Source organism: Cyprinodon tularosa, unplaced genomic scaffold (genome assembly GCF_016077235.1).
Source record: "Cyprinodon tularosa strain WSP-4 unplaced genomic scaffold, ASM1607723v1 ctg954, whole genome shotgun sequence".
Taxonomy (NCBI): domain Eukaryota; kingdom Metazoa; phylum Chordata; class Actinopteri; order Cyprinodontiformes; family Cyprinodontidae; genus Cyprinodon; species Cyprinodon tularosa.
In genome coordinates this window covers 54,449-78,251 of record NW_024039734.1, presented here as the reverse complement: position 1 = coordinate 78,251, position 23,803 = coordinate 54,449, and the positions used below count along the sequence as shown (strand labels likewise).

Genomic DNA, 23,803 nt, shown 5'->3' with positions numbered 1-23,803 from the left:
ATTTTTTTTATACAGTAAAGTCGCTGCACACATTTTAATCAAGAACGTTACTTGGCTCTGAATAAGACTGGTGACTAGGGTTGCCAACTACCTGTAAAAAAAAAAGGGGGCGTCTCATGTTTGTGCCAGCTGACCCGATTGCCTTTACCCTTCCTGCAGAGGTGATTTTTATTAGCCCCACTTTGTGTAAGAAATTATTTTTTTAACTATTTGACTTTGCATTGAATTAGATGCATATTTATGAGTGACATGAACTCATGGAAAACAAATTATTATCCAGCAATTCACTTTAATACAACATAACTGTCATGATTTTATCTAAAGCTCGGACCCACATGCAGTGAAGCCAAAAAGAGAGACACAGGGTAAAAGTTCAACGGGTTTTATTGAATATTGAGTATTTTGAGTTCAGTGCAGAGTTCCTCCGAACTCTGCTCGGCTGGGAACTGGAAGACGAGGGGAAGACAGACTGTTAGATTCAGGCTCAGTGGGAAATTGGAGTTATTATTGAAGGAGAGGATTTGTTGCCACTCACGTTTCCAGAGAAGAAGAGACACGTAGACTCCAGTCTGTGTGTTGGTCTTCCAGAGTTTGTTTGATTCGGTGGAGGGCGGAACAGGGTTTACACAGAATTCGGACGGAGTGGAATGATGCAGCCGCTGGTTGCAACTCAGTTTACCTGTGGTACTTGAACGGGTCGTGGTGAAGATGACGTCCTTACTCAGAGAGTGATCTCAGTGTGCTCAAAGGTGGCCGGATCCAAACCTCCTGTTTGGAATCCTTTGCTCAGCGTAACACTCAGTTAATCCCACTTGGGAGAAGGCCAAAAGGTCCGAAAAGGTCCAGTTTGCAGGAAGGCTTCCTGCCGTAAGGCAAAGAACAAACAAAGTTTAGTCTCAGTAAAACTCAATATGATCTCAGCTTGACTAGAGAACAAAAACTCAGGATACAAAAACTCAGATAAGACTCTGAATAACAAGGCTTGGCTAGAGTACCCCAAACTGGCAAACACTCTGGCGTCGAACTAGTGGCAACCAGCAGCTTAAGAGCAGTCCGGTGATGAGGCAACCGCTTGCAGGTGTGTGAGGAGGTGAACCGGAGCCAGGCGCCTCCTGGTGGAGGAAAGGAGAAACACAAAAGACAAGACAAACAGACAAACACAAAAACTGGGATCCTGACAATAACAAACTTTGCTGATTAAAATAAGTACGTTAGACATAAGCCTGTCCTGCTTAACGTCAAACTGTAAAATTGAATATAAAACAGCGAACTTGTGAACTTGTAAACATTGTGCCTTAAATGCAATGACTGTAGGCTGTAAAGCAGAAAAAAATATTTAGCTCACTGCCACATTGCCTGGCGATAGCCAACTTTTTCCACATGTATTTCATCTGAACTCTTGCAGCAGTAAGAAGTTGTTTGTCTTTGAGTGTCTCTGAGCAAGAGAGTTCATAATTGAGGCTGACAATGAGCTCAGCTTTAATTAATTCAGTGGAACATTTCCTCTACAGTTCCTCTACATCGGTCCATTTGTCTTAGTTAAGGAGAAAACCAGTGGAAGATGGATGCTGAGGACAAAGGACTCAACAGGTTGGATGTTGGGAAGGTCAGCTGCCTGAATGACCTCCATCTACCTCTCTGATGTTCCTTTGCACTGCCAGGATTCCTTTACCTGAGTGAGTTGCTCCAGAAGATTCTTTAGGATTAAAATTCCCCCGTTCATCCCCCATACTGCTCAGTTGTCTTCTGCTATCTTCTCTGTGAGCAACACTTGGCCCGATCAATGAGATGAGGGTATTCTGGATCGTTACATACATGTTGTCAGCTCATTGGTCACAACACAGAACAGGGCCCGGGAACAAGTTTACCCTAAGTTTTGCATCTAAAGTGCCCTTTTTCTTCATTTTCCAATAGCTTTTTACTGACTATTTTTTCACTCTCACAGTAAGACTGTAAGACTATTACTAGTGGTTAAAAAGGCAAAGCAGGAAGTTTCCATCTCAGTGTATCTGTCCCGACCTCAGAACACAAAGCATCTGCTCTCAAAGAGAAGCTTTAAAATTAGACTTCGACAAATAGTGAAAATCAGCAGCTGTATTATGCATAATGAGGCAGCATAACAACCACCACAGATCGCAAGACAACTTGATGAAAATCCGGAATAGAGACAAACATTTGCAGATATAAACAGGACATAAGTTGAGACATTGGCAGAGATGTGCCTCAGACAATCTAAAACAGCTGGGTTTAAGATGCAAAGCAGGATGTCTGCAGAGGGCCATTACTAAAAGTGGAATGGTGTAACAAAGCGGTTCTCAATCTTGTTCTTCAAGTACTACTGCCATGCATGTTTCTTATTTTGAAGCACAACTGATTCAAATAATTACTTAAATGCCTGAATAGCCAACCATTGCTGCAGATGACAGATTTACATTAGGTGTGAGGCAGCAATGGGACAACCAAAAGATGCAGGGCAGTGGTAATATTGTTTTTTTTTTCCAGATTTTTATTGTCATTACACTGTCACAAGTACAGAGAAACGAAATGAACTCTCTACATTTAATCCATCCCCTTGGAGAGCAGAGGGCTGCCATTGTGTGGCGCCCGGTGAGCAGTGTGGGGTTAAGTGTCTTGCTCAGCGAGCCAGAGTAGCTGTCCATGGTAGTGGGGCCACTCCCCCAAGCTATCCACACTCCTTTAGCATGAAGGGTCTTGCCTAAGCCCCACACTGGCAGCTCATCTCCAAGCTCATCTTGGATTGTAAGTTAAGCTAGAAGAGGTGGAAGACTGTCCTCTTGCGACTCTGCATCAAGAGGAATGCAACGGTGGTTGCAAACAATGCTATAAGGGAAAAATTACATCTTTAAAAATATTCAATCAATATCAATTTCTGAAATAAAATTAGTCCAGAGAAAAAAATGCAGAGAGGGGTGGCCTAGTGGTTAGGGCATGGCTCAGCCCCACCCCCACAGACTGCCACTCTGGGTCCATGAGCAGCCTTCTGCTCCCCAAGGGTTAAATGCAGAGTTAATTTCATCATTCTGTACTTGTGACAGTAACAGTGCATACTGTACAGCAGGCTTTGCCAAGTTCTCTGAAACACCGACTTTTCCCCCCGCCCTCTGTATAGCATATCCTGGATTTTCAGTGTATTCTCATTATGAGTTCGTGTGAAATCGTACGAAAAGTTATGCACCGTAATTTCGTACGGTTTGGACGTTTTTTTCGTCGTATGCGCATGCGCATCTGACGCACCATTCAAGAACATAGAATTTAAAAAACAATTAGCCCTAACCCTGACCTTGACCCTAACCCTAAGATATAAAACAGCAAGCAACGTAGTAAGAGACATGAATAAGTGATGATTGCACTGTTTTTCCCAGTTTTACGTCCGTCCACAGATCTGCTTTTTTTTTCTGTCTGCCAGCGCATGCTCACTGATCTGGTTTTTTGAGGAAAAACGTCCAAAACGTACAAAATAGTGTGCATAACTTTTCGTACGATTTCATACGAACTGATAATGAGAATATGTTGGGATTTTGGAGGTTAGGGAACCACTGCACACTTTCATATACGTATCTTGATGAAGCAGGAATCAAACTAGCAAAAGGCCAACGGCATGGAAGAAATTGCATGAGAGAGTCACCATTGATGTTCCAGGTCAACAAGGAGGAATTATTACAATGTGTGCAGAATCTAAGGAAACAGCATCCATACCCATAAGTCCCATTTTGCTCCATACAACAAACAATACCTGTTTACTATTTTGGATTCTCTATAATCCCTGAGAAAGAAAGGGATAAGTCTGGTGACAATCGAAAGATTATTGTACTTACCGCCAGGGGGCGGAAGTCAAGGTTAGAAATCAAAGAAGGAGCTAACTTTAATTTAGCGCAAAACCTGCTGGCAGCAGACACGATGAAGAACAAACGTCCCGTATTTAAACCATTTGATATTTATTTGCTGCATCTGTCGAACCAATGAAGAGACTGGGGTCAACTCCTGCACAGCTGAAATAAAAGAGAAGACAAAGCCCCGTCTTTCGATAGAAGGTCTTAATGTCGTGAGCAAAGAAGCTAACACTAGAGGTGATGTGTTGAGCTCCCCTTACAGGTTTGAGGGGGGTCGGTTAAGTGGATATCATCGATCTATAGCTCACTGCGGCTTATATATGAGCATTTTCAGTTTGTTTGTTTTGTTTTTTTTACTTAGTGGGTGTGGCTTATAGTCAGGTGGGCTCTTCTTTTCCGAAAATATGGTAAAATTTGGGGAAATTTAAGCTTCCACATCTCTGCTATAGTTGGGCACTGGTTAGCAGCAGGAAACAGGATGCTTGGACAGTATCTCCTTCCCTACTGTCCATTCCTAAATCCAGTTGATGAGTTTTTCTCTCCCTAAAGTTGAAAGGTATATCATCTGAGTCTACATCTCGAAACGGGCCTGTTGGGATCTGGAGGTCTGTCCACTTTCTCCACCAGAGGGCGTACTAGATCTCCTGGAGCCGGAGCTGACTGCAACCCCCTGTCGCTCATCTGCTCATCAGGAGATCTGTATTTAAGGAGGCAGAGGACGTCTCTCCAGTGACAGAGTGTTTGCCAATTACGGTTAGCAAGCCTGAGCAAACCTGCCTGTCTGAATCTCTGACTCCCTAAAAACCAGAACCTGAACCTGATCTGTTTTCTCCTCTCTGCTTCCTAGATTGAACCTGTCTGAAACCTGAAACCCAGAAGAGTATCTCTGCCGGTAATCTACCTGTCTGTTCTCTGAAGAACCCTGGAAAACTATTCCTGTCAAAGACCTGCCTGCCCGCTCTCTGAAGAAACCGGAATCGGTAATCTGCCAACACTCAAACCAAGCTCTGCCTCCGCCTAGCCCTCAGCCTGCCGACAGCCTCTGGACCCTCAAGGTTCCCCGCTCAGTTGCTCAGCTCAACTCCTGTACAGGTACAGCCCTGCAATCTATCTAATCTATCTAATCTATCTATCAATCATCCTGCAAATTATCTGGACCTCCACTAACTCCTCTGTCCCCCTCTGCAGTGAACCCACTCGTGGCCAGTCCTGGACCTGTTAACTCTGTGTGCATTTCAGAATCCACTCGTGACCAGACGAGTTCCCCTTGGGATCTGTTTATTTATTGTATTCCATCTTCTAAATAAACCTTTGAACTTTTATCCTGTCTCGGAGTGTTCTGCATGTGGGTTAGGCACTTGAAGCCAAACATGACAGGGCCCTGCTAACGGGCGTAGTTGCAGCTTGTGATGACATCACAACAGTCCTGCAGATGTTTAATACAGCATCAAGAAGATACTTTCCTTGGTGTATTGACAGACCTGATATCAGCTGTGATGTAGATGTAAATTTGTGGCCAGACACACAGAATCGGCGTCCATGACTGATTTGCAGCACTCTCTGTATGACAGTATTTTCAGTTTCAAAATGATTGATTGATTCTATATTTGTGCTAAATGTTTTTTTGTTTGTTTTTTCCAGTGGCACAATGCTGGAAACAAAAAATACACAGCCTAAAGTAAAACCCGTATTCTGTCTTTATTTAATTTGAGTGTTTAAAATGCTATATAAAGCATTATATAACGCTGTTTTGACTTTACATGACATTGAGAAGCACTTCCATAGTATTTTGTCACAATAACAACATGCTCAAATCTTTTCACTTTATAGTTTTTCATCCTGGTTTTATAAGTTGTTGAGTGACTGACTTGCTTTTGTTCTATTCACTTTCAATTTTAGAAAGTGACCTTTTACACTTTACACTAGTTTTCTTTTTTTTTTTTTTTTTTTTTAGAAACAACTGAGCTGTGGTGCAAGCTAAAATAACTGTTAAAAAAAACTGTAAAATAAAAAAAACGAATCACATTATGGTAGAAGACAAAGCAGAACAGGGAGCATTGGTGGTAAATATAATGAAACCAAAAATTAACACTAAAAAAAAGAAGCATTAGAAGATCAAGAAAAAGAAAATGGAGAAGTGGTGAAGAGGCAAGAAGCCTCAGTGGTCATCGGTTCAGTGGAAACTGTAAACAACCTCTGAATGTAAACTGTATCAATGGAATTTACACTCACCGGCCACTTTATTTGGTACCCCATGGTAGTAACGGGTTGGACCCCCTTTTGCCTTCAGAACTGCCTCAATTCTTCGTGGCATAGATTCAACAAGGTGCTGGAAGCATTCCTCAGGGAGTTTGGTCCATATTGACATGATGGCATCACACAGTTGCCGCAGATTTGTCGGCTGCACATCCATGATGCGAATCTCCCGTTCCACCACATCCCAAAGATGCTCTATTGGATTGAGATCTGGTGACTGTGGAGGCCATTTGAGTACAGTGAACTCATTGTCATGTTCAAGAAACCAGTCTGAGATGATTCCAGCTTTATGACATGGCGCATTATCCTGCTGAAAGTAGCCATCAGAAGTTGGGTACATTGTGGTCATAAAGGGATGGACATGGTCAGCAACAATACTCAGGTAGGCTGTGGCGTTGCACTGATGCTCAATTGGTACCAAGGGGCCCAAAGAGTGCCAAGAAAATATTCCCCACACCATGACACCACCACCACCAGCCTGAACCATTGATACAAGGCAGGATGGATCCATGCTTTCATGTTGCAGACACCAAATTCTGACCCTACCATCTGAATGTCGCAGCAGAAATCGAGACTCATCAGACCAGGCAACGTTTTTCCAATCTTCTATTGTCCAATTTTGATGAGCTTGTGCAAATTGTAGCCTCAGTTTCCTGTTCTTAGCTGAAAGGAGTGGCACCCGGTTTGGTCTTCTGCTGCTGTAGCCCATCTGCCTCAAAGTTCGATGTACTGTGCGTCCAGAGATGCTCTTCTGCCCACCTTGGTTGTAACAGGTGGTTATTTGAGTCACTGTTGCCCTTCTATCAGCTCGAACCAGTCTGGCCATTCTCCTCTGACCTCTGGCATCAACAAGGCATTTCCGCCCACAGAACTGCCGCTCACTGGATGTTTTTTCTTTTTCGGACCATTCTCTGTAAACCCTAGAGATGGTTGTGCGTGAAAATCCCAGTAGATCACCAGTTTCTGAAATAGTCAGACCAGCCCTTCTGGCACCAACAATCATGCCACGTTCAAAGTCACTCAAATCACCTTTCTTCCCCATAGTGATGCTCGGTTTGAACTGCAGGAGATTGTCTTGGCCATGTCTACATGCCTAAATGCACTGAGTTGCCACCATGTGATTGGCTGCTTAGAAATTAAGTGTTAACCTCTTACACCCTAAGGGGGTATAAATAAATTTCTGCCTGACAAAAACACACAAAAGTAAATAAATTATAGCCTCAAAGCTATTAGATTTAAGAAGAAACTTTTGGTACGTCTGTAAAGGTAAGATGTCATAGAATGGTTTTCTGGTGTCAGCACCATTGTAGCTTTGACCCTGCCTGAAATATTAGGGACAAAATACAAAATATTTTGCATTTTTTGAACCTCGCCAAAATTTTCTTTGAAATAAACATTGCAAAACACTACCAAAATATTATTTATAGCACAAAAAAGTAGTACAGACTTTCAAATCTAAATGTTGTGTAAAAATATACAAAATGTGTACTCAATCAGATGAATCATATTTATTTTAGAATGGTATTAGTGAGAAATTTCTTAGACGGAGAGGCCATTTTGGCACATTTATCCATAAATGTCACCAAACTGTGCCAAATATGTTTTTTACATCAATACTGGGGGTTTGGTAAAATTACGAGGTCATGTAGCAGCTGGACCCGCCGGTGGGTCCGTAGGGTTCAAGGGGTTAACGAGCAGTTGGACAGGTGTACCTAATAAAGTGGCCAGTGAGTGTATATTCAATGTTGAATATGTTTTCCTTATTTAATATATCATTGAATATATGGTGGGTTTTTTTGCAACATGGAGGAAAAAAATACTTTCATTTTAACTTTGCTCATTTTTACTCATGTTTTTTACTATTATATCTGACTTAAAGCAGCCAAAAGTTATTTTAAAAGGCTTCCTCTGATCTGTGAAATCCTTTAGAACCTCTGGAGATGATTTTATAAAGAATAATTCTTCATAACATAAAGAAAATTGTGGACAATCCTCATCTTCCGCTGAACAACAGTAGAGTGTCTTCAGTCAAAAGCTTTTTCCTGTCAGCTGGACGACAGACATGGAGATCATTGCTGTCTACAACTTTATAAACAAATCACTTGAGGAAAAAAAAAAAAGACTACCATAAGAAACAATAAAATATTTACTTTCCCTTTGGGATCAATAAGGTAGTATTGAATTGAATTTGTACAACTATGGTGTACACCTGCGAGTCTAAAAGATAAATACATAGGCCCGTCATTGAGTTATAAGCAACACGTGAACTTTAGGAAATATTTTTACCTCGTGACCACCTGTCAACTCAGAGATCTTACGCGAAAATTAATCTCGTACATTCCTAATGACGAGAAAGTAATTAGGATACAACAGATGGCAATTTTGCAGGATTATTACAAAGCAATTAAAACAAAATCCTGAACAAACCACATTACTGTATGAAACTCAGTGTTCTTAACATACAAAAAAAAAAAAAAAACAACTCCAAGCTCGGGTCCTCTACCAGAGGCCTGGGAGCTTGAGGGTTCTACCAGTATCTTTGCTGTCCCTAGAACTGCACTCTTCTGGACCGGGATGTCTGATGTATTTCCAGGGATCTGCTGTAACCACTCCTCCAGTTAGGGAGTCACTTCCCCGAGGGCCCCAATGGCACCACTGATGCCTTGATCTTCCAGGTTTTCTCCAGCTCAGTCCCTGATATTTCTCTTTTCCTGATGTTGCAGTCATATATATATATATATATATATATATATATATATATATATATATATATATATATATATATATATATATATATATATATATATATATATATATATATATATATATATATATATATATATATATATTTATATATATATCAGCATTTTTAAATTGCATCCAAATTCGCAATAATAACAGTGGAACTAAATAAGTACTTTCCGGCAAAATAAACCTTTTTCATGCATATTATAAAACATTTTCACCCCGTGAACCACAACAAAATTATCTACAACAAAAGCAATTATCTGTAACATTTATCTGTTTTTGTCTTTGCATAAACAACGCATACATTTACCTTTCATGATTGTTTTTCTGCTACAGGATTATCATCAATATTTAGAATAACAAACATTAATCCCTTGATCCAGCCAATCCCACCTGCTGTCATATTGACAGGCAGTAGAATCCACCAATCAGACGCAGCGCTCTGTGGGATTTGGACCAATCACAGAGCACCTCACCTAGAGTGGGCGGGAACATTGTGGAAGCGACGGGCTGACTGAAGCCATTGATGCGCTTCTTATCGAAGACAAACCGATCATATTTGTCCGTCTGTGCGGCGCCTCCTGACTGCAGCCATGGTGTCTCACTCTCTCGCCCTGCCGATGATCTGCTTCACCACCTTATGGGCGCTGGTGGGGGTCGTGGCTCCATTTTTAGTGCCAAAGGGACCTAACCGCGGGTAGGAGGCTCTTCCAACTGGCCGGATCATTTATTTCATTATCCTTCATTTTAAGCATTAACCTTTAGGAGCCTGTATTTGTTTTTATTTGTTTCTTTTAGATCGGGTGATTCTGTTTAACATGTGTGTTTAGAAATGAATGAGAGCTTTGGTTGTGTCGTGATAAAGGCCTTATATACCCCCCACCCCCATCAGCGCATCATCCCTGCATCCATAGCTGCTCTGGTCCCCCTCTGTCCCAGCTCTGCCATTCATTCACCTCCAGCAGCCAAACCAGTCCATCACTAATGAAACCTTTATCCTTCAGGGGCGGCATGTTTTATCTTGGCCATCAGAATTCATCAAAACCCTGAAGAAATACAGCGTTTGTTTTTATCTTAATTGTATATTTATACATGTATGAAAGATAATTAAGGCCACTGAAAAAAAAGAAGAAAAGTTAACTGATATTTAAACACAGGCTTAACTTTCTGACGGACTGGTGTGGACTTGATTGATTATATATATATATGTATATATCAGTCACTACCCGAGTGTCCCCACCAACTTTCATTACAAAGTTACACCCTTGTATTTAAATATTATTTCAGTTTAATAAGGGAAAAAAGTCAGAATTCTGACTTTTTTTCTAAGAATTCTGACTTTAATCTCAGAATTTTGACTTTTTTTCTGAGAATTCTGACTTTAATCTCAGAATCTTTACCTTTTTTCTAAGAATTCTGACTTTAATCTCAGAATTTTGACTTTTTTTCTAAGAATTCTGACTTTAATCTCAGAATTTTGACTTTTTTTCTAAGAATTCTGACTTTAATCTCAGAATTTTGACTTTTTTTCTGAGAATTCTGACTTTAATCTCAGAATTTTTACTTTTTTTCTAAGAATTCTGACTTTAATCTTAGAATTTTGACTTTTTTTCTGAGAATTCTGACTTTAATCTCAGAATTTTGACTTTTTTTCTGAGAATTCTGACTTTAATCTCAGAATCTTTACTTTTTTTCTAAGAATTCTGACTTTAATCTCAGAATGTTGACTTTTTTTCTAAGAATTCTGACTTTAATCTCAGAATTTTGACTTTTTTTCTGAGAATTCTGACTTTAATCTCAGAATTTTGACTTTTTTTCTGAGAATTCTGACTTTAATCTCAGAATCTTTACTTTTTTTCTAAGAATTCTGACTTTAATCTCAGAATTTTGACTTTTTTTCTGAGAATTCTGACTTTAATCTCAGAATTTTGACTTTTTTTCTAAGAATTCTGACTTTAATCTTAGAATTTTGACTTTTGTCTGAATATTCTGACTTTAATCTCAGAATTCTGACTTTAATCTCAGAATTTTGGATCTTAATATAGATGGGCACCATGAAGGAAGAGATGTGGAGCACTCAGCTTCATTGGTCAAAGATATGATTTTTTTAGGAGGCCCAGTAACACATTGGATTAAAAATGAGAGAATTAGGCGACTTTCTACATGCCTGAGGCGTCCTCTTTCCATAAATCATTTTCAAAATTTATCTTCTTGGATTATCTTTTAAACCTGCAAAAAAAAAAAAAAAAAAAAAACAGCAAAGTAATTTGTAAGAGACTTAACAAATCATTCGTAGTAGTTGTATGTACCCATCTCCTCTACCCGTTCCCCACTAACAGGCTTCCTGAGCCTTTGGTTCATTTGATTTGATAGACTTTATTAACCAAAAAAAGTGAAAAATATTCTAACATCAAACAATACTACAAAGGTTACAGTTATTTCTATAATTACCTACTTGATCCCATAGTTTCAAATCACAGCCCCCATCATCACTCCTCCATTGCCTTACATGACATTGAGCATCGTGAGCCAACGTTTCAGATTAGGTTTATCAAAGTACTAAAATGTCTAACCTATATCATTTTACATACTTGCCAACATTTATTAAAAGTTCAAGGCTCCTTTTATTTAAGGGTAAAAAAATAATGACAATATGCGGAAAATGTTACTTCCTTTAATTAGTAAAAAAAAAAAGGGGGAAACTGCACCATTCATGTACAAGAATCTAAATCTAAAAGTGTTACTTCCCTATGTGGCTTAAAAGTAGAGAAGATAACTCCCAGTATGACCATTATTATCTTTAACGAGGTCAGCAGTGCAAATATTTAAATGTTTATATTTAAAGTGCAGCTGTGCTTTCATCACGTTGCTGTTGATAAAAATATATTTAACACTGAGAAAAAGGATCAGTCTTTACTAAAATAGTTTGTTTTTTTCACTTAAACATAGATCTAGAGCTTACAAAAAAATGTTTTACAGTATAAATCAGGATCTGGTCAGTGCTGATCTATTCAGCAGCAGCACTCAATTATCTCTGTTTTTATGGTCCTATTAGAGCAGGTTAATATGGTTCCTACTGTTTTCTGCTCTCCTGTTAGATTCAGTCTAATTCCACCGTAACCAATTTTATTATTATCCTCCTTTAAAACCAGTGTTGGGACTAAGGTGTCATTAAGTACCATGCCACAGTAGCTGCATTACCTTTCCGGTAAACTGCACTGGAACTAATTAGAGTCAAAGAGTTAGACATTACTGAGTTTTAAACTGATTTGTTTAGTTTTTGAAAATAATTTATGCCATTTGTTTTCTTAATTATAAAACTTAAGTGAGAAAAGAAAACTTCCATATTGCCCTCCCCACCACAGAGTCAGAATGGGCTGATACCCAGCCAATAACCCATGAACACTTCTGCTTTTAGGGGGTAAAATTTTTTTTTGACTTTTTAGGAGGATTAATAACTAATGATCAGTTTAGTTCCTTAGAAACTCATGACTTCTGCTCAATGTGTTTCCTATTATGCAAGGGGTGAAGCTATTTCTAGTAGGTTGGCATTTTGTCCTCAAATTGTTTTGGGTTAGTTTACTTCTGAGCAAACCAAGAAAATGAAACTTAAATGAAAACATATTTTTTTTACATAGGCTGCCAAAAAAAAGACGGCAGCCAACTGAAGCATGTTTCTTTTGTATCTTTTGGGGGGCTGTAGCCTTACACTGTCCACAGCAGGCTTCCTTAATTACGCTCCTTCAGCTTTGGAGTCCTGCACCTTTTTAATGATCCTTCAGATCTTTAGATGGACTTTAAAGATCTTACTGCATGTTGAGGAGGTAAATTAGAAATCCAGTTCACTGATGGAATAAGATACACATCTAAAATGTGTAGGAAACCAACCAAACCTTGAAGGCAAAAATTTAGGAACGCTGCCCTAAAGTTACATTTAGATAAACACAGTCGCTGCAATTCTCCTCTTAAACACCAGGTGGAGCTGTTGAGTAAATAATCATACTACAGGTCAGGAAAGGCACCAGCTGTTTCCATAAACAAAAATAAATACACTGTTTCACTCATTAGCTTCATGAAGTCATTTTATCATCACGCTTATTACATTTTTCCAAATCTAATTAACTGGTTCAATGATAATGATGTAACTTTAGACATAATTGTTCCAGAAAAGGTTTAATGAAACTAACTCTGGACAGAAAACTGATTAGCTTTTGTTCTTTTCCAGCGTGATCGTCACCAGCCTCATCCTCACAGCCATCTGCTGCTACTTATTGTGAGTAAAAACGTTCATCCGTCTATTCTTGTGGGCCTGCTGTTATTTTACAACACTGCTCTGATGTAGTAATTTCCATAATAATATATGATTTAAAACTAGCGGTGGGACACAAAGAAGATTTAATTGAGTAAGTTACAGGGTCTGTAATTAATTAACTGCAATTAATCGCTTTATAATCGAAAACCCTATATCGGCAAAATAAACAACCTTTCAATTAAAAAAAATCCTGTTTGATCCTCAGTTATTGAATTAATAATTATATTAGAACAGCATCACATACGGGTGAGGAGCTCGGTCATTCGGGAGAGGCTCAGTGTAGAGCCGGTTCTCCTCCACATCGAGAGGAGTCAGTTGAGGTGGCTCGGACATCTTCTTCGGATGCCCCCTGGACGCCTCCCTCGGGAGGTCTTCCAGGCACGTCCCACTAGGAGGAGGCCCAGGGGACGGCCCAGGACACGCTGGAGAGACTACGTCTCTCGGCTGGCCTGGGGGCGCCTAGGGCTTCCCCCAACAGAGCTGGAGGAGGTGTCTGCGGAGAGGGAAGTCTGGGAGTCTCTGCTTAGTCTGCTGCCCCCGCGACCCGGTTCCGGATAAAGCGGGAGACGACGAGTACGAGTACGAGCATCACATACGTTTCTCATTTTTAATCAGTTATTTAGGTTAATAAACCACTGGATTTTTAGAAAGTTATAATGATTTAATTCTATTTAGAAACCCCTGATATTATATGCAACTTGTTTGAAAAACTATTTCTATAGCAGAGTTAGCAGAATTCCTTCCACTAAATATGGTAACATGTAGATAGATAGATAGATAGATAGATAGATAGATAGATAGATAGATAGATAGATAGATAGATAGATAGATAGATAGATAGATAGATAGATAGATAGATAGATAGGTAGGTAGGTAGGTAGGTAGGTAGGTAGGTAGGTAGGTAGGCAGGCAGGCAGGCAGGCAGGCAGGCAGGCAGGCAGGCAGGCAGGCAGGCAGGCAGGCAGACAGACAGACAGACAGACAGACAGACAGACAGACAGACAGACAGATAGATAGATAGATTATTGCCTGTAAACAGTAGATACTGTAAACAGAACTATGGCAGTCCTGAATAAATCATTGCCTTTAGGAGATTAACAGCTGCTAGTTAATATAGAGTCTTTAGTGCAATTATTGCCAAAGAGTTTGTCTTTGATTGGCCAGATGCTTGGTTTATTTACACACAGTGAAACAAGTTGTGCGCAGAGAAGGAGCCAATCAAGCTTAGTAAGCAGCGTGTGCAGAGATGATGTCACACGTGCAATGAAATTTGTCAAGCGATCAAAGAGTTTGTCAGAGTTGAGCCTTCGGCAGTTTTGAGCAGAGGGGTGTGTGTTTAAACGCTGCACATCCGTCTCACTGCACGCTCAGGATGATGGCGCAAAAATGACTCCAAGCGAAACAAGCGAGCACAAAGGTTTTCCCTTGAGATTTAGTATATATTAGGGCTTTCAAACGATTTAAATTTTTAATCTAATTAATCACAAGGTGTCTTGAATTAATTTCGATTAATCACAAGCCTAAATATTATTGAAAAATACAAATTTTCTGTGTACTGTTTTCAAAACAGAAAGATAAGCAAGATGGGTATTACATTTAGTTTTTATTAATGGAAAAAATAAAAAAAAAAAGAATTTAATTCTCAACAATTTTGGCAACTTAGCCATTGCTTTTTTTTTTTTAGGAAATACAGGATGGTTTAATGGAACGTTTTGCATTTAAAACAAACAACTTGATTTTTAAACAATTACATGAGGTCATTTTACCTATTATTTATTCATCTTTTAGCCAGTTGTTAAGGCAAACTAACTGGTTAACATTTTCTGAATGTAAAGGGGACCGTTACAGTACTTAATGCCCTGCGTTCGGTGAGGGTGGTCTGACGCATGCCATGCGTAACACCTGAAGCTGAAGCCCCAACAAATGAATGCTTGGCTTTAAGATTATATTTAAGGCTCGAAGTGCTTTGGTAAAAAGAAAAGTCCTTCTTGCAGTATGAGCAAACCACAACATGTTAATTTATTGTCCCTTCTTTGTTTTTTTTATACTCGAACTGTCCATCCAGCTAGCCAACGGGTTCTTCTGATTCCTCCATCTCGCTCATGTCACAATTGAATTGTGGGTAAAACAGGGCGGGATTGCGTAAATGTCACGTTAATTCCAGAAATTAATATTCTCGCGTTAACACGTTCATTTTGACAGCCCTAGTATATATATATATTTTTTTTTTTTTAAACACTTAATTCTGTTATTCTTTTAAGATGTTATGATGTTTCTAATGAATTAATTGATATCAAAGATTTAAAGCCCTGTTTAAAACATGAGTCATAAATACAGTGATAGCCAGAAGCTTAGCTGGTGCCTCAAGTTTGCTGCTTTAGTTGCTATGGTGACAGTTGATGCAGCATTGAGATTATTATGCTGCTCTATCTGATGTTTGCAATCAATCCCAAAGCATACTTAAGACTGAACCTGGTCTGAAGGTGAGGCATTCAGGCGTCCAGCAGTGTTTAAAAAGCCACCTTGCATCCATGGTTTCATCACCTGAACCTCCCTCTGATTGATACAATTCTTGGGAAATTCATTTTCCAACACCAAACCATCCTGATATGATCCATGCCTGGACTTCCTCGCTGTTCTTCCCAAGAACACAGCATGCAGAAAGAATCTTTAGTTGTGTTTCTGTATGCATCAGCAGCATAAAGAAGTTAAAACAAATCGTTAAATCATGAAAACAAGTTTTACGTCCAACCTTTTGGCCATCAGACGTTTCACCACTAGAGGGAGCTCTGTAGCTTGACGAAGAAAGCAGGTGTCAGTGAGTTTATAAATCTGAAATGTCAAAACAAATAAAAGGGTTTGAGCTAAGAGTGAAGAAAGATTTCCTCTATCTCCCTTTATTTCCTCTTTCTTTCATCTTTTCTCCTTTTTTCTGTCTTCCTTTCCTGTCCTACTTACATTGCAGCATCCATATAATCTGTAAAACTCCCTGTATAATTATTATAAAGTAATTTATATGCATAAATCAAGTGGAACACTATGGAAAAGCCATTTAATCTTAATTGTGAACAAAAAACAAAGGAGAACTTTGAATTTCAACAGTTCTTATTAAAGGTGGTGGATGACTATAAATGCTTTGGTGATCATTTGGACAACAGACTGGACTAAAGACGTAACTGTGAAGCCGTCTAGAGACAGAGCAGTTTGTACTCTAGAGGAAGCTGAGGTCCTTCTGTGTTTGCAGGAAGATGCTGCATATCTTCTATTAGTCTGTTCTGGAGAGGGTGATTCTCCTGCCATCATCTGCTCTGATAGCAGCATCAGAACTAATGACTTACTCAGGGAGCTGATACAGGGTATCTGTGGGTCATTAAATATCATTAAAAGTCATTAAATCATAAATTAATTGGCTTTATAGTATAGTATAGTATATTTGGTTTGGCGACCCCTCGCGACCCCACTTGGGATTAAGCATGTCTGAAAATGGACGAATGAATTCGGGACATGGCTGCAGCCTGTCGACTGTAAATATGATGAAGGATTTTGCTGTGTTTTATTTATATATGTAAATATACTTGTTGATGGCATTAAACTTATTATTATTATTTTTTAATATAAAGGTTTGTTCATTTTATTGCTTTAAATCTGCGCACCCTCTGTAACTCCTGCCGGCAGGACAATGGATGGAAATAAGTGTTTAGCTACAATCCTGCATGTTTACATTCATGTGTTTCCATTAACATGCAATGTCCCAATCACATAAATACATTTAAAGGATCAACAAAGGAACATCTTTTGGAGAAAAAAAAAATGCAGGTATTAGTTTGTTACAGTGATTTTCTACACACAGTTTAAAGGCTTTTAAAGCCTAAAAATAACTTTCACATTCTTTCAGTAGACATGAGCCACTTATTAACATTTCCTGCATAGAAATGGAGCTTCACCATATTCTAAATTACTTTACAATGTCGTTAAAATCTTTTATTTTATTATTAAAATTATTTCTAAGAGCATTAAATTAGAGTTCCTCATTCCTGTATAAACCCTGTGATACAGAAGCAGGGAACTAAAACATCTGGAAATGATTTCACAAAGAAGAATGCTTAACCCTTTATTCGACACTTAGTGAAATACTTTGAAAATTAAAATTTCAAGCCAATAGTGTTATTAGAATCCAGGACAAGATATTATTACGTTTGTAACATTGAAAAAATATGGATATTTTGATAGTAAAATGAATGTCAACGTAAAAAGAAAAGCAAACTTGCCCGAATATATTCAGAAAAATAACAAAAGTGCTTCTATAAGAAATTCATGAAAAACACAGTGAGAGTGAAAGAAACAATTTTTTTTGGGTCCAACATAACCTTAGAGGCATTAATGCTGACACTAGCACTTAGATGTATTAGTTTATAAACCTAAATATAATTGTTAACTAGGCTTATTAAGTTTTTAACTTTTCAATCAGCTTTTCACCTTTTTCTTGACTTCATCAGACTGTCGGTCAAAAATGACAAAAATATTATAACATGGACATAAATAAATACATAAAAATATAAGTAATTAAAAAATAAAGTTGAAGATTAAAAAAGGACAAAAAAATAAATGAGTTAAATATTAAAAAGGCAAATAAATAAAGAAGCTAATTAAGAGAGTTATTTACATTTATGTCTCACTGTATAATTTAATTTCTACTTACATTTATTTGTTGATTGTATTTTTTGGGGGGCAATTAATTGTATGCTTATTTATTTATTGAGCATTTCTGTATTTATTTTTAAATATGGCAGAGTTGGTCCTCCATAGAGCAAAGCAGTCTGGAACCATGATTAATTTATGCCTCATTCTTAATTAATTACTGCTTTCACCATATATCCCAGCAGCTGATGATAAAACCATAAATCCTGCCCTATTGACAAAATGATGGGATGTAACTTAACTTTAACTTACTATAAAAAAGCTTTTAACTTTTTTTTGTTTAAGTGTTTCATGTTTTCTCTAAAAGGACTGTGAGATGGTGGGGGGAAAAAATCCCTGTAATGTGAAAAAAGTGTTTCCAGTGTGTTTAATGATCTGTTGGATCCGACTAGCCAATCATTAGCCAGCCAAGCCAGCTTGGCATGTAGAGGGAAGCAGCAGGCATGGGACCAGCACAGAGATTACTAGTGTTTGTGGCTAATGTTTAACCATGTTGTGGTAAAAATATTTCTCCTGGAATAATTCCTGATGGAGAAATGATTTTATCTGCAGGAGTCCCCTAAATAGATTCAGTCTCCCATCACCTAAAGCCAAACCCCTTATCTGAGCAAAGTAAACAAAGTACATATTAAATGGGAGTCAACACAACTTAAATAACCAAACAGTTTAGATTTGTTTATTTTAAGGGCTTATAAATCCTGTCAGAATACTCAGTTCTAAGCTAAATAGCTAATAGTAACTGATCAGCAGAGATGGCAAAAGTACTCACTTTCCGTACTTGAGTAAAAGTACAGATACTTGTGTTAAAAAATACTCTGGTAAAAGTGGAAGTACTGATTAAACTTCTTTACTCAAGTAAAAGTAACAAAGTACAGGCTTGTAAATTTACTTAAAGTATAAAAGTAAAAGTAGAAACCACTTTTTTCATGCCGTTGCCTACATTTTAAATGGATGTCTGCCAATAGGACTAGATCTCCGTTGTGTTCATTTTCAATCATCTCGTCGTCCATGCTACTATGCTAACGCCACCGCCACCAAGCTGCAATGATTTGCCGTGAATGAATACCGCCGAATCTGTCGATTCATCTTGTAGTGGTGCGTCAAATGCAACGTAGATTCCCATCCAATTAGATTGAATTTGGTATTGATGAAGTGAAAAATAATAACGGTAACTCCATTGAAATGATTCAAAACTAAAGTAACAAACCAAATTTTTTTAAATGTAAGGAGTAGAAGTAAAAAGTCACCATAAAAATAAGTAGTAAAGTAAAGTAAAAATATCAGAAAAATCTACTTGAGTACAGTAACGAAGTATTTGTACTTCGTTACTTCCCATCTCTGCTGATCAGTGACGTTAAAAGTTTGTCAGATGGGATCAAAGTTGCTGATTGGCTCTGGAATAAACCCCAGTTCATAAAGTGTAAAAGATATCCATCCAACACTGCAAAAACAATATAGAAATAAGTAAAAAAAATTCTTAGATTAAGTGTATTTACCCCTAATTTGAGCAGGTAAATGAGATAGTTTGCCAATGGAATGAGTATTTTTACTCTTAAAATAAGATAATTAGATAATATGCACTTAAATTAAGACAATGCAATTGTGTTTTCTTATTTTAAATGTATGTTATCTTGTTCCATTGGCAAGCCGTCTCTTTTACCTTCTCAATCCAATAACAAATGCACTTATTTAAAGAAAAAATTACTTATCTAGATTTCCATTTTTTTCCTGTGCAAAATGCTAAGGAAGGCGATTATTTAGTTTGTGTCCCTATAAGTTACACAGAAAAAAATACAAATTGATCAGTTATGAGTTATCTGGAATTTTAGGTCAGTTTTTATGTATCTCCTGTTTGGTTGATCCTCTTAATTAAGTGAAAGCAGGATAAAGAGCCTATCAGCAGCTGAGGTAACTAAGTCTGATGTTAAAGTGGTTCCATGTCTTCCATTACATCTGATCACCATCAGTCAAGTTAGTTTGCTTTTGTTATTTCTGAATCAAATCAGAAATAACATTCTGATTTGAAAGAAAGAAAGAAATTTCTTTCTTTCTTTCTTTCTTTCTTTCTTTCTAAAATGCAGCTTGTTCCAGATGTGTCCTCTTCTGCTCTAAGTGGCTCTTTAGTGTGATTAAATTCTAAGAAAACGGCAGCATCCGATCTCATGCTTGATCTGCTTTAGACTAGAGAAACAACATGTTTGCTCTTCCAGTAATAATGTTGTTAAACTCTGGTTGAAAAAAAAAACCTTAGAAACATGTTGAACTGGGATAATGAATGTGTTTCTATGTCTAAAGTCTTCTCCTCTGTTTTTCAGTTGGTTAATAGCCATTCTGGCCCAGGCCAACCCACTGTTCGGCCCTCAGCTGAAGAATGAAACTATTTGGTATCTGCGCTACTTCTGGGAGTAAACAGGGTGAGTTTGTCGATCAGATAGATACGATTTAAACCAGTCTAGTGCTGTTCCTTTAATTCCAACAAAATATTCAAGTCTTTAAAAAGAGATTATGGTCGACTGACAAAAGAAGAATATTATGGTCGACTGTATCAAATGCAGCACTGAGATCCAACAGGACGAGCACAGATACAAGTCCATTATCTGAGGCCATGAGAATATCATTAGTGACTTTCACCAGAGCTGTTTCAGTGCTATGATGAGCTCTAAAGCCAGACTGAATCTCTTCAAAAAGTTCATTATGGTGGAAGTGATCGCAAACTTGTTTGGCAACTACTTTCTCAAGGAGTTTAAATAAGAAAGGAAGATTGGATATAGGTCTATAATTGACCAAGTCATCTGGGTCAAGAGACGGTTTCTTAAGCTGAGGTTTAATTCCAGCAACCTTAAAAGCCTTAGGTACATATCCCTGTACCAGAGATAGATTATTAAACATCTAAAATGGAGGAGGAGATCAAAGGGAATACCTCCTTATATAACCTGGTTGGAACTGAATCTAACATCCAAGTTGAAGGCTTAGACGAAGACAATAGTTTTGCTAACTCTGAAAGTTCAACTGGATCAATCAGTTTAATCTTTAGTTTAAACTCTTTGAAATAAGCTATTATAAGAAGCATTTTTTCTAAAAACTGTCTGCATTTTGATTCACTTTCTATTTTATTCAAAGTAAATAATAACTTTTTCCTGTTTATTAAAACAAAACTGTAATTTTTTACCCAAGTGTTAACTAAATGTGAGATATACAGTATTAGATCAATCTTGGGGTCAATGTTCAGCATCAATGCCCTTCTCATTAAAAACTCACTGGGTGAGTGATGTGATCTAGAGCGTTTCTTAATACAAGTCTAAGCTAACTAAGCTAAAAGCTGTTGCTAGACAACCAGATAGGTATGACGCTTGGCTGATTAGACATATTTTTTTTTTACTTGTGATGGATTTAAACTGTAAAGACTTTGTCTTTACAATAGCAGCCATTTAAATTGGCCCTTCCCAGTCAAACGCCAGCACAATGGCAGCCCACTTCCCTGCTAATCCCAGCAGAATCCCCTCCAACATCCAACCACTGGAGTGACCCCCTCCTTCTCCTGGGCGTGCATATTTTTTCACTCTGACTCCACCCTTTCACTGAATTACAGGGTCTTATCAGGAGATGATGCTTCTCTTTAGATCTTAACGTCCACAAATCATTACTGAAAGAATATTTTAGTATAAAGTTTGATGTTTAAAAAGGAATTGTACGAGACCAGCCAAGGGCCCATCAAGGAAAGTGAGGAAACTGTAAGTGGTTTGCTATCAGAATCTTAAACATGGAGAGAAACTCTTTTATTTTATGGCAGGACGGTGAAGCCAGTTGCTTTCAGGGAAGCTAAACCTGGAAATTACAGATCTAGCGCCCCTACTGCCTAAATCGGGGGTTTACCAACCATTTCAAAGCTGAGGGCTACTTCATGGCTATTAAATCATAGGAAGGGCTACCAATACTGACCTATGAACAAGAAGGTCAGCGTTCACCTAAACTTCATCCAAATTAAACACATTTTTATTGTTAACTTTTAATTTCTAATTGTTTATAAATGCTAAAATGCCCTATATGATTACTATGATGAAATGCTCTATAAATTATTAAAAAGAAGAGTCACAGAATAAAATAAAATTTCAAACTTAGCCCACTGCTGAGTTGCTGTTTTCAGAAGGTGTTGAGGGCACCCCATGTGGTCCTTGAGGGCCCCTTGGTGCCCGCAGGCACCGCCGTGGTGACCCCTGGCCTAAAGGTTACAGTGTTTTATTAAATAATTTCTTCAGTTCAGTACTTCACTCACTGTGAAAAATGTGTTTTAGTTGTAATTTAATAAAGGTAATTTGATTTTAATAGATTTTTTGGTTGTTTTCCCTCTTTCTTCCAGGATTGGACGCCTTTTTTCATCCTCCCACCTGCTGGACTTCATTTCCACGTCACTTTTTCCCCTCAAACACATCCTCAGCCCCTCACCTCTGCTCTACAGGGTTACAGGATTCATAGGAATCCCACATCTACACAACCCAAAAGCTTTCCCTTCAAACTTAGGGATTATTTACCCTGTATTTCAGCAGCTAGGATTTGAAAAAATTTTTAGGATGTGTATTTTGAAAATTAAGCAGAGATAATCCTTTTTTTGTGCTGTGCTCTAACTAAAACACGTGTTAGGAGTAGATGTTATTTTTACCTTTTGAAAATGTGCAATCCTTTGTTTTAGCATTTTCTGTTTTGTTTTGGGGTTTTTTTTGCCATCAGGGAACTTGCATTTCTATGTGTATTTATTTGGGGTGGAGGACACTGATGTGAGCTTGTAGTAATCAGCACAGTGTCGACGAGGTCTTGTTATATAACTGGTATTATCTGTGATGCAACTGTTGTTGTGTGTGTGTGTGTTTGAGTCAGTGTGAGCATGCAGTTTTTTTTACCCAAGCGCTCTGAAATGAGTCGCCCAAAACTAAGAGTAAAAAGCAAATTCCTTCCCCTTTAACATCAAACTTCCTCCCACATTCTTTTCCGTGCTCCACGCCATGGAGGTCCACATTGCCATGGTGATTTCAAAGCCAAATTCAGTCCTTGTCCTCATGGACTCCTCTGATTAGGCGCTAACCTCGTTTCCCTACTGTTTACAGATCTACATGATGTCGTCCTGTCTAAGACAGCCACTATTTACCCTTCTTTGAATTTCTTAAATTCCCGCAAAGCTCCAAATCAGCCTTTAATATGTGCTAACATACATTGGTTCCTAAATAGTTTCTGTAACAATACAAAACTGTCACATTAAGGCAGTAAGCTGACCCTGTTTGGTGCAGATAACACAGCTAATCATCCTAAGCAACATAAGGCGAACATCGTCTGCGTAAGATGAAATACCAGCACGCTGTTCTTAGCAGTAGCTGAAAACAATGCCCGATGGAACAGATTTTCTGCATGTTTTTTCCTTTTCAAACATAAACTATTGTTAGCACTGCAGCACAGCTATTCTCTACTAGGGGTGGAACGGTTCACAAAATCCACGGTTCGGTTCACGGTTTCGTGGTCACGGTTTTCGGTTCGGTTCGGTATATGTTGATTGTTAGCCTGACATGTTGGTCGTGTTGCTGTTAGCATAAACAAAACGTGTTGCACAATGCTTGCACACTGTTTTTATCCACAACTTTCTTTCCGCCGTCATCGTAGGTCACTCTAAATGCAAAGTGGTCCCATACAGCAGACCTATAAAGTGCTGCTGGCGCGTCTTCCAACTCCTGTTCTTTCCCACTCGCCATACCCACACAATTCTCCACAACAACAGATTTTTTTCTGCTACACCCGGCTACATTAACCTGACTCCGCCAGATGGATTTGCTCCGCATATCCATCTGGAAACCTTCGGTGGAAGTAATTTTGGGAAGGGGCGAAAATACTGGTTAGCTGATTGGCCTATGTTGGTGATGGACGGGCCAAATAAACCAATCAGATCAACGAAGCA

General features: G+C 38.3%; 1 protein-coding gene across 1 annotated transcript; it reads left to right on the top strand.

Annotated features, from left to right (window-relative positions):
• The first annotated feature begins 9,326 nt into the window (after positions 1-9,326).
• atpv0e2 (ATPase H+ transporting V0 subunit e2) lies at positions 9,327-23,450 on the top strand. Its single transcript, XM_038275342.1, has 4 exons — positions 9,327-9,552; positions 13,081-13,128; positions 20,181-20,279; positions 22,223-23,450. Exons 1-3 carry the CDS (start codon positions 9,449-9,451, stop codon positions 20,272-20,274), a joined length of 246 nt encoding a protein of 81 aa, XP_038131270.1. The 5' UTR covers positions 9,327-9,448; the 3' UTR covers positions 20,275-20,279; positions 22,223-23,450.
• The last annotated feature ends 353 nt before the right edge of the window (positions 23,451-23,803 follow it).